Raw genomic sequence first — 11,666 nt, forward strand, 5'->3', positions numbered from 1 at the left:
TAAAGGGTTTTTTTTTTTTTTTTTTTTTTTTTTTTTTTTCCTGCTTCCAAACCAGTCCTGCTGATTTAATCCAAAGACATAGGGGACAGAAACAGAGCAGGCAGTGGCTACAGCCTGGGCTTGGCAGCCAGGATCAGAAATCTGATCAGGGTCCGCCAGGCCTGAGTTAACTCCAGCATACTGATAATCCACTCCCCACTTCCCAGAGGACAGTCCCACCCCTCCCAATAAGGATGCTCTTCTAATTTAATCAGAGGATCGAGGAAGGGTATTTGTTTTGCGTTACCCTTGTCTCTGGCTCTGCTCCCCTAGAGGCCTGGGGGACAGGTAGTTTGCTACAACTACAGTCTACGAGGTGCCATGCTCTCTGCTTTTGCCTGCTGGCTTGGAACTCGCGTCCCCCTCCCACCCTGCTCTGCCCCTGCAGACCCCTCTGCACTGCTCGGAGCCCCCTGCAGACATGGGTACACACAGAAAGCCATGCACACCATGCCGGCAGCCGTCGCAAGCCTACTCCCTGCCCTAGAGCCTCCTACCCAGCAACCCCTACAAATGACGTCCTCCCTCTCTCCCGGAGCTACCAATTTCAAAATAGCTTCTCCTTCCCAGGCACTGCAATGCAGCAGCCATTGACCTAACTACACTCGCCTCCCAGGTCAGCTCCGGCAGACCCCTCACCGAAAAGCCCCCAGATCTGAGCAGGATGAGGGCCAGCTCCGGCTGCTCCATTTTCCGGTCTATGCAAGGAATCCCTACCTGACCCGTCGATCAGCCCGAAACTTCAACATCTTTTTGGCAGCTCGGTGCCCAGTTCGGCAGTCTCGGTGGACTCACCAGCCACCGGGCTGCTACCATCCCTCTGAGCAGTAAGTCCTCCGGTCCAACCCTAAATGCTGTGGCAGAGATGCAGGCGAGCGGTGGCAAGGACACTCTGCTGGCTGCCTCCTCTCCCTGGCTCTGGCACTGGAGCACAGGGAGGGGGCCCTTGCTGGGTGCTGGTAGGGGTCACCGGGTGCCCTACTGGGCCTGTGGCTTCCGGGCTTTCAGCTAGAATGCTACCCGGTCAGAAGGCTGGAGGCGGAATAAGCAAGGAGGGGAGAGCATCCTTCTGGTTCTGACTCCCAAGGAGAAAATGCAGAAAGGGAGAGAACGGCGTGCACAGAGCAGGTGTGCCACTTCCAGGTAGTCTGACCTCACTGAGCTAAGGACACGGAGGAGCTGGGTGGGTGGAGGAGCGCGGGGCTGCATTCCCATCTGCACGGCGGGAGCTCATGCCAGCCCGACCTGCAGGGAGACGGTGCTCCTGCCTCCCCGGCTGCCAACCCAGACACGGGCTCGGGAACACAGAGCCAACTTGCTTTTCAGAGACCCTGTGGAGCCCGTGGGCACAAGGGTTAAAAGGAAGCTCCAAGTTCGTGTGCTGCTTTTGCTGCTGCTCCCAAGACGAGATTAATTAAGGAAGTCTCCTTCCTTGTCTCCGAGGCCCCCAGCCTCCGTGTGGACGGGAGCATAATGCATGAAGTAGCTTGGCGATCGATCGGCCCCCTGCCGCCCACCCCTCAGACCCGGCAGCGGCTCGCTTGCCCTTTGAGCGCTGTGGTCCCGCTGGTAGAGAGCCGGATGCCGCGGAGGCAGAGCCTGGATGGGCGTGGATGTTGTAGCATCAGAGCTGATGGCCAAGACCAGGCTCTCCTGCTTGGGTGAAATGGAAGGAAAGGAGCGGGGCTTGAGAGAGGGTCACTGTGTGTTTATGGCTGCAGATCTTCCAGATGCAAGATGATAAATTCCAGCTGGTGACTGTCGGATCTGCTCAGGAGCACGAAGTCTGCATGGATGTTAATTCCCCTAAATTCTCCAGGGCCCAAAGCCAGCCAAATCTCTCTGCTCCTTAGTGTCTGTCCTCCGCATCCTTGAATGCAAGGCCTTCTGAAGGTCACCTGTCCATTCCGCTGCCTCTGTGCAAAGCCTGCTCTCTAATCAGCCCTCATAAGTGCTCGGTGATTTGCAAAGGGTTCTAGCAAAGGAGGCTGCAAGGCCCACTGTTACCTTACACTGACAAGATGTTCTTTTTGTTTTTAATATCAAATTTCAGTTCCTCTGGCTTTCTATTTTATTACATTTTGTCTTCACATGACAGATCCCTTTCTGACCAATGTGGTTCTTTTTAGCAGCATCAGGCAAGCCGCCGACATCACGGTCTGTGGCCATGGTAATTCTGTGATATCACAACAGACACCGAAAGGGAGGGGCTAATCTAATTTTCTGAATCGAGGGCAGAACTTGGTCAGGGAACAATGCACTCAGTGAACGGAAGAGTGGACAATATTATTTAACCCACAAAGGGAGAGGCTGATGGGCGGTAACTGGGGCCAACAGCTGCTTCCATTTAAACAGCTCATCCTAAATCCTAAAGGTCAATATATTCAGCCATTTAGTAGGACTCTCGCAAGTGATTTAGCTGGTGATCGGAAGCCTCAATTTTCGGACAGCGCTCTCCCCCCCGTCTTTAGTGCCCTGCTCTGGTTATAGACCGCGGGCCCCCCTGCCTGTGCATAGTAGGTGCTCGATAAATATTTGTTGCATGGGTGAATGCGTGAATAAAAGAAATTCTCCATGCTCTGATTTAATTTTTAGCATCTAGAGTTTGATATTCTATTATCAAGAGCTTTCCTATCTTAGCTCTCTCATAAAATTAATTACTTCCTTTCCATGAGCCAAGCTCTGTTTCTGCCCCCTGCCCCTCATCTGGCTTCCCTGCTTGGCTCCCCCAGGAATATGTAGCTTGGCTTTGATCCATCTTCATTAGGAGGGGAAGAAAATTAAGCTCATCTGCATGGGAGTAGGAGTGGGCAGGGTTCAGTGGGAAAATGAGTTTTCTTCCTCTAGGAAGCAAAAATATCCCCCTTCTCTTCAGGCTGAGCTCAGGGGCCTCCCACAGTCTTTGCTTAAGTTGCAAGTTAAATTACTTCTCTTATGCCCAGAGCAGACAGCACCAGGGAGTAGGAAGAATGAAGCTCACCGGCTTCCCCTGCCCACAGAGAGCTCTGAAATCCTCGGGGTTAAGTCAACACTCGACTGCCTGTCTGGCTAGGGTTCTTTCCTTCACCACTACACCGCACGCAGATTTTCATCCTAGGTTAGGTGGCAGGGAGAACTTACCAGGTGGACAATATTATAAAGGCAAACAGCATAGATGACCCATTTTTCTCATTCATTTTCCTTCCTTCAGGGCTATCAAAAGGCTCAAAGACAAATGGTTATAAATTCTGACCCAAGCAGACCTCTCAAATTCTATCCAAGAAAAAGGAAAAACTCATGCAGGAGATTTTGTGGTGCGGACTGGAGCATCCTTAGGCTCTGAGGTCACCCAGTAGCAGTCACTTATCTGGGCATGCAAGGTGGCCCTGGCAGCAGAGTCGTCAGTGCAGAGAGGACTTGGCAGGACCAGGCTTGGCAGGACCAGGGCGAGATTCAGGATGAATTAGCAGTGTGACCTCACTCCTTTGGCCCTGAGTTTTCTCATGTGCAAATGAGGTACCTTTTAATTCCACGAACTAATGGCTGCAAACTTAAAAAATATGCAGCATTTTATGCACAAGACAGAATGGCCATGCTCACTCTGCCTAAAAACAAGTGAAGAAATATACCAGGTGCAGGGGTGACCATATGAAAATACAAGGTGAGAGAGGAGACTGTGTTTGGGGCAGGGGCTGGGGGCTGGGAGAGGCACTCCAGAAATGTCAAGGCCAATCCATTACCAAGAAAAGAGGCAGAGCTTCTCCACTCCCCAGGCCTCTCTCAACACACTAGGGCTTCTCTGCGGCTCAAGATGTCCTCACCATCTACACGCAGGGGACCCGGCACTACACCTTCAAAAGCAGCCAAACCAGCCTGGGTCTTCTTGACCCTTTGCAGGCAATAACTGTGCACACGCACCCTCAGGCTGGATGCCCAGGGCTCCCACTGCGATAAATATTGAACTAGAGAAATATTCTGCACTCTTTCTACCCTCTGGGCCCCTCCTGGTTATCTGCCCTGTGCCAAGGTGCTTCATTTCCATAGCTCCCGAGAATCTGCTGACAGAGAATAGGCCCTGGCCAGCTTCCCCAGCCTGAGGACACTCTGGCTCCTGGCATTACGGCTCACTAGGTGGAGAGAGGACTGCAGAGCGAGTGGAAAGCGGGGCTGGTGGTAGCTCACGCCTCCCACTTCTCAACTTCTCCCCTCAAGCCAAGATGGTCCATGCTCAGGGAAGGGTCCTGCAGCCTCCTGCTCCCCACCTCCTCCTCTGGATCTCATCATTAGTACCAGGGAGACTTACCTGTCCCGGCATTCTGTCCCAATTAAAACCTAGCTAGGTTTACATCTGCAACCTCTTGATGTGCCACATTCCCAGAGCACTGGGAGAAAATACATTTCTCCAGCTAAATTTACCCTCTGAAGCTTCTGTTTTCCCACCTATGACAACCACAAAAAGAAGGGGTCAAAGGGGTTAGGGCCAGGGCAGCACCTCTAAATATTGAATGCATGCACATGTGCGTGTGCACGCACGCGCGCGCACACACACACACACACACACACACACACACACACACACAATGCCTCTCTTCTTTGAATAATCTGCAGATCAAAGCATCAGTTCCCCAGGTGCGGGGACCAGCTGCCAGCCACTCTCACTTGGCCTGGTCCTCCTCTCCTTTCTTCCCTGCCCTTGCCCCATCCCTTCCTTTGATGCTACTTCCAAACTCACAGGAATAAGATGTGCTCCCCCGGGTAAGTTGGGAACACCTTAAAATGCAAGCCAAGGGGCTGGGTGTCCAGGAAACAAGACCTGGGCTGCCCCTTCTCCCACTGGGCTATGTGCCATCCTCACAGCCCCCACCTCCGACCCAAAGGGACAAACACACCTGGCTCATCTGCTGTGGAATGCCAGGGGACATCCACCCCAGCTCAAGGCTAGCTCAGACAGCAAGGGGCACTACCTCTGGGGACAGGTGGAGGGGCCACCATGGGGAGCTGGCCTGGGTTTCCCTCTCTCCAGCCCATGCCCCTCCCATCTCACACTGTACTCTTCCCCTACACCTGCCCTAGGTTTCCGGGTTTCCATGCTCTGTGTGTGTGTGTGTGTCTGTCCATCTTTGCCTCTGCCCCTCTCTTTCTCTACTGGGGACGAAACCAGCACACCAGGCAAGTGCTCTACCACTGAGCTACATCTGCAAGCCTTTTTATTTTATTTTATTTAGACACAGGGTTGCCAAGTTGCTCAGACTGGCCAGGAACTTGCAAACCTCTGGCCTCACCTGCCGAGTGGCTGGGATTACAGGTCTGTGCCACCATGCCAAGCTCACCATGGTCTCCTGTTGCTACAGTAGGAGATGGAAAGCCCCGCAGCACAGGGTAAGGGTGGGAGGACACTGTGCTCTTCAGTCAGGGCCCTGGTCTCCCGCCCAACCGAGAGACTGCACACAGGGTGTGTCAAGTACGAGTGACACAGAGGATTCGTACGGCGTGCAGGGAGCTCCCTGCTGAGTCATCTTATCTTCAAGCTGATTATTCTAGTTAATGGAATTCCATTTGTCTTCTGACAAACTACGGTGACCAGGACATAACCATGCCACTTATTAAAACATCGCAATTCCTCCCTGTTGGCTGGGAGAGAGCTGTCTTGTCCTGTCTCTTTGCCAGTGCCCACGACATTGACACCTCTTGGGACCCTGAGACAAAGGGGTTAAGTGTGAGTCACAGGAGCCATCAGAACCCCCGACCAGTATCCTTTCTGGCTGATAAATTATTGAATACCAATCCCAAGGGGGTGGCTGGACTTTAACTGTCTGAACACACAGTCCTCTGCAGTTGGCCCAAACTGTCATCCTCTGACGACCCAAGACTGTCACCAGCAGGAAGGGAGGCACGGTCCCTCCCCGTGCTGTGGCCTAGCACGGAGAACTGAGGGGAGCCCAGCTGCCTGCCCTCCTCACACTTCTAAGGGGAGACACTGCCCTCAGCCAGATCCACGTTGCCCGCCCCTCCCTCGGGAGCCGCAGAGTAACTGAACTAGACAGAAGCACAGAAAACAAGGCTCCAGCCTTCCCTTGCCCAGCTCCACAGTGCAGGGAAGGGTCCCAGGGGTGACAGGCAGGGTGTCAGTAAATCACGCCTCCTCCCCCAGGTCTGAGTTGAATCCCATGCCCCTGCCCTCCACAGGCTGAGGCTGCCCAGCTGTCTGCTTCTGGGTCTACAGGAGGTTGCCGGAACCATCTCCTCATTCCTAACTCAGCAGATCTGGTCCAGGCGTCCCCCAGAGAGCAGGGAGCCACCCAGTCCACTCAAGGGAAGGAATTCTACAAAGCGAATATTTGGAGAGCAATGAAGCTGGGCTGATAGCTCTTCCTCCACATCCTCAAAAGCTACCAATGCCTTCTTGTTTCTGATCCAGCAATTTGAGACAGTCAAGCTGTTATGCCTGTGGCTCCTCATTTGAGCAGTAAAACAATGGTCCTAAGGGCTGCACTGTTCAGTAGGCAACACAAACTTCTCTCCAGATCAGACAATGGAGAAAGGAAGGCAGTGTCTGGTCCTTACACCGGGAGAGGGAGGGACGCAAGGAAGGCCTGTGGTGGGGAGGGTGTTATCTCCCTACCAGTGACAGGAGAAATAAGGCAAAGTTCCATCTCCCTGAGTTCACCTGACCTGAGTCCTTCACCTCCAGGAAAGTGGAAGCTTCAGGCTTCAGCAGGAAATGGCCCCTTTCAAGAATTCGGCCATAGGAGTAGCAAACCTTCTTCCCAGTAACACCCGTGGACTACAGGTCTGGAGACTGTGTGTGATGTGGGGTGGGAGTCCCCAAAAACACAGTACAACAAGTGCCTGGGTGTGGAGGGCTGGGGCCAGCTGCCTACATCCTGCCCACTGCCCAGGCCTTCATCATGGCTGTGCTGGACCCCACCTGTGCACAGACCCGAATCTCTCTGCTGGAGCAGTTTTCAGAGCAGGGCCCATTCTGGAGGTAGGAGAGCTAGAGCTCAGCCTCAACCTTCTCACCAGGGATGGTAATGCTCCTCCCCTCCCCTACTGGAAGTCAGACTCTGGTGAGAGTCCACACAGCAGAGGCTTTGTCTGGGGAAGAGAAAAGCAGTAAATCACCTGCAGCAGCTGGTCTCCCATCTGAGCCTGGGAGTCGTAGGGCAAGCCAGGACACAGAGGGATGCTAGGAACCTCTGAACACCTTTCTGTCCACTCTGAAGACTCTGGAACTTCCCGCGCACTTGGGGAGCATGCCAAGGGCTCCGGGGGCACAGGAATCTCCCCAGATCACTGTCTGCTGTAGGGAGGCTTCACAGGGAGCCCCAGAAGAAGGGTTACCTGTGGAACCAGCTAGAAAATGATCGTGTCTGGGAAAGCCATCGGGCCTCCCCTCCCTGTGAGGGAGGCTGTCCTTAGTGAGCTGTCCTGCATCCCAGAGAGGAAGAATGTGACACAGAAGGGATCTGGAGAACAGGAAAGCTGTCCAGGATGGCGAATAAGAAGTGCGTGGAACGTCCTAAGGGAAGGGGTGGGACCAGCAGTCTCAGGTAGGAGCACTGGTGCCCAGGACCAAGTTACCTTTTTGAGGTAATTCCAGGGTTTCTGGGAAGGTTAAGATCACATCTTTAAAACACCTGGGAGAAATCTTGGCACACAGTCATTTCTCAGTGAGCGGCCAATGTTATAATCATTAATAAATACCAAACCTGCAATATCCAATGCAGTGGCTATTAGTCATACTCAATCATCCAAGCTTTAATTAAAAGTTAACATTTTAGGGGCTGGGGACTTAGCTCAGTGGTTCTGCCCCCTGCCTTACAAGTGCAAGGACCCAAGTTCAATCCCCGTACCAAAAAAAAATTTTTTTTTTTAAATTTTAGTTCCTCAGTCATGCTAGCCACATTTCAGTGACACTCACACTCAGTGGCCACAGGGACTAGTGGCTACATGCTGGATAGAACTGTTGTAAAACATCCCATCATGGAGGAATATTCTTTTTTTTTTTTTTTTTACCAGGGTTTAAACTTGCAAGCTTGCAAGTTTGGGCCCCGGTAAAAAAAAAAAAAAATTTTTTTTTTTTTTTACCAGGGTTTAAACTTGCAAGCTTGCAAGTTTGGGCCCCGGTAAAAAAAAAAAAAAATTTTTTTTTTTTTTTACCAGGGTTTAAACTTGCAAGCTTGCAAGTTTGGGCCCCGGTAAAAAAAAAAAAAAATTTTTTTTTTTTTTTTTTGTACCAGGGATCAAACTTGCAAGCTTGCAAGGTAGGTGGCAGCACCACTGAGCTAAATCCCCAGCCCCAGAATATTCTTTTTGCTTGCTTGTTTATTTCCTGAAAAAAAGTTTAGCTATACAGTTCAGGCTGGCCTTCATTTTACTATCTAGCCCCAGCTGGCCTCGAATTCACAGTGATCCTCTTGCCTTAGCCTCCTGAATGCTGGGATTACAAGTATGTGTCACCGTGCTGGGCTCATTGCAAAGCATTCTATTAGACAGAGCTGATCTAGAAGTTCTCTAAGCCAACTTCCCATTGCAATATTCTTGGATTCTATGAGACAAACAGTTTAACCTTCCAGCAGGTGATGCATGCTCAGTGTCCTCCGGAAATGAGAAGTCCTTTGCACTCCTAAGCCATACCAAAATGGATGGAGAACTTGCTACCACTAACAACAAAAAGTTAAAAATTAAAAATCAAACGGTACATGCCAAAGTCCAACCAAAATGATTTTGAATAGTCCCCTGGTTTGTTTGTTTGTTTGTTTGTTTGTTTAATTTTTTGGTACCAGAGATCAAAGTTGGGAACTTGTGCTTTTGAGGCAGGCAGTGGAACCACTGAGCTAAATCCCAGCCCCTGGTTTTTAAATCCTATGCATTAAGACTCCTCTCCAGGATTTGAAAGTATTGTCACTAACCGCCCTGTTGGGCACAGGCCTCTGGGAAAAGGTTACAGAGCATCTCCAAATTGTGGGCAGAGCTGACAGTGAGGGCTGAGACAGCTTAGACACATTTTCCTCCTAGGACCGGCCAATCTCTCGCCGACACAGAAGGGAAGGAGGAGAAAGGGAGCCTTCCAGCACGGCTGCTGGTTCGGTAGGCAAGAAACTGGTTTGGAGGGGGACCAGATGAAAAAGATGCCATCAAGATCAGCAGTGGGCTTAGGCTTCGCCTTTCCCCGTGCCTCCCTGCCCCTGCACCACCCAGACCTGGAGTCACCCATCTGTTCCCAAGCAGGTGCCGTGGCGAACCAAGGCTTGTGGAGGAGGGGAAGGAGAGCTCGGGAGGGAAGAGGCTTGGGTCCCGCCTGGAGAGCCTGCTGGCCACCACCCAGGTGAGGGAGACAGAGGAGGGCACAAGTCAGACAGACCCTGCTGCCTCCTCCGCCCCCGCCCACCATGCAGTGGACCTGAGCAGCGATGAGGAGGAACGCAGCACCCCGGGAGAGGAGCGGAGCGGAGCAAAGGAAGGGAACGTGCTGCCGTTCAGGTCTCAGCGGGACAGAAGCCAGCCTCAGTGAGTGACGCCCCAGGAACAGGTAAGACTGTCTACACCTGTCGGAGTGACGATCCCATCCTGCTGCTGCAACTTCTGGCTGGGTCTGGGCCTAGGAGCAGCTACAGGAGTTGCAGGGCCCGGTGCAAAATAACAACCCAGGCTCCTCGTTCACTGCTTACGAACTTCACAGCAGAGCAAGAAGTCAGGGAAGGGCTCTCCGGAGCGTGTGGCAGCCCCGTGAAGCTGAGCCTGTTTGGGGATAGCAGTTCTTCTCTACAGCCCTGGGGGCACACGATGGCTGTCGTCACACTTGCGGCTGACTCAACGCGAGGCACACAGGACAAGCACGCCCATTCCTTTATGCTCCGCTTCCATCTTTTTCTAGGCCTCAGATGCCCAGAAACTTGGCTCCTCCGGCTCTTCCCTGCTCTCTCTAGCGACTGGCACCTCCCCCTTACCGTACCTGGTTTCGGTCTGCCTATCCTGTTCGCCTATCCGCAGCTCAGCCCGGAAATACTACAGCAAGAGCCACCAGGGGCTGGCTTTGCCCTGACTAGCAAATCTCCTTCAAGCCTGGCACAGGGAGCACCTGTTCCTCCCCAGCAGGCTCTCCCAGCTAGAGCCCTGCCCAGGTCTGGCCTAACATCACCATTACGTCATCCAGTCTTTCTCCTCCCCAGAGGCAGGGGAACAAAAGGGCTCAAAGCCACGAAGGGGGTGAAAGTCAACATTTCCCCTCCAGTGACCATCATTGCCATTGAAAAGGAATAAAATCACATGAGCATGTGCGAGTACTCGCACGTACTTACATATACACACAGCACAGACACACACAGACACACACACCATCAGCTGGGAAATCAGTACCTCTATCTCCTGCCACACAGTCACACCCCCTGCACAAGCCGCGCACATCACGAGAGGATGCCCGGGTCAAAGAACACAAACGCTGTGAAGAGGGGAGCAAGGAACACAAAAGGAACGAGGGGATGGGACGACAGAAACCTCACACAGAAGGCTGGGCCTCTTTCTTTCAGATTGCAGTTTTGCTCCCAAACGACAACTTTGTCTTCTTAATGAGCAAAGAGTTTGCCTTCAACTCTTCCCAGCCGGCCAGGCTGTCACACTCGGTCCCTCTGCAAGAGCACACTGTCCCCGTCTGGTCTGCCGGGCCTCCCAAGCCCCTCTGGAGACAATGGCTCAGGGAGAGGGAAGAGCCAGGCTCCAGCTGTGCGTGCATGGTGGTCACACGAGCCACTGTCTCCTGCCTCCTCACAGGACGGACAATGCCGGTTTGTTCTCTCTGGCTTCAGGGATCTCTTGGGCTAAATCTGAAGACCTCCTTCGAATATATAGGAACGGTCCTGAAACCTGGCCCTTACTGACAATTTGTACATGGCTGTGACAAAAGCCCAAAAGCCCAGGGCAGCTGATGGAACCAGCCTATCTGGTGCTTCCTCACCTGCTCCGAAGAAGCAGCCCCCCCAGCCAACTACTCACCGGAGTGGCTTCTCCTGCCCCCTCTGCTGTCTCTAGCCCTGTCTCCTCTCACCCTCAGGAACGGGGGACAGGTTCCGTTTAATACTCACCAGGTCCCTGGGTGGGGAGCAATCATTAACAGCCACACACGCTCACTGGTCTTAACCCCTTCCACGCTGGACTGACTCAAGCTGGCTGCAGAACCTCCCTGTCCCCTTCGCCCGGCCCCAATAAAGTGGCAACTCCCACCTTGGTGCCATCCCCCTGAGCCCTTCCTCTGTCTCCCATGTGGAGAAGGAGAGTCCGTTAGCCCCTCCCAGGGTCCCCTGCGTGATTGGAGCACTTGCAACCTGAGGCGCTGGGCTCTGGCTTGAGGCCCAACTGGATGAGCCCACATTATGAAATATTTGCCTGGCGGGCCAATGGAGAAGCTAGGATCCGGGGGAGGGATGATATTTTTATTTATTCCTGGAGGAGGGCGAGCAGACAAAGGTAGTCATAGCATCCCTAGCCCTGGGACGAGAAGCATTAGGGAGGGCTACCCTCACACCCACAAATTCACCTCGAACTTCTCTGTCCAGGGACAGAATCCCAGGGGACTTCTAGGCAATTTGAGCTCCTGGCTGTTTAGCTTGAGGATGTCTTTGCCTTGACATCTCCCTGCCCTACTCGGG

At 52.9% G+C, this 11,666-nt stretch overlaps 1 protein-coding gene across 1 annotated transcript in view; it reads right to left on the bottom strand.

The window, feature by feature from the left end:
* Positions 1–11,286, bottom strand: part of Plekha6 (pleckstrin homology domain containing A6) — a 46,758-nt gene extending 35,472 nt beyond the window's left edge. Inside the window, 1 exon segment of the mRNA XM_010645021.3 lies at positions 11,103–11,286. Coding sequence (XP_010643323.1) covers positions 11,103–11,128 — 26 coding nt within the window. The 5' untranslated portion in view covers positions 11,129–11,286.
* Between the last annotated feature and the right edge of the window lie 380 nt (positions 11,287–11,666).

Source organism: Fukomys damarensis, unplaced genomic scaffold (assembly GCF_012274545.1).
Source record: "Fukomys damarensis isolate Sample0158 unplaced genomic scaffold, DMR_v1.0_HiC HiC_scaffold_11, whole genome shotgun sequence".
Classification (NCBI taxonomy): domain Eukaryota; kingdom Metazoa; phylum Chordata; class Mammalia; order Rodentia; family Bathyergidae; genus Fukomys; species Fukomys damarensis.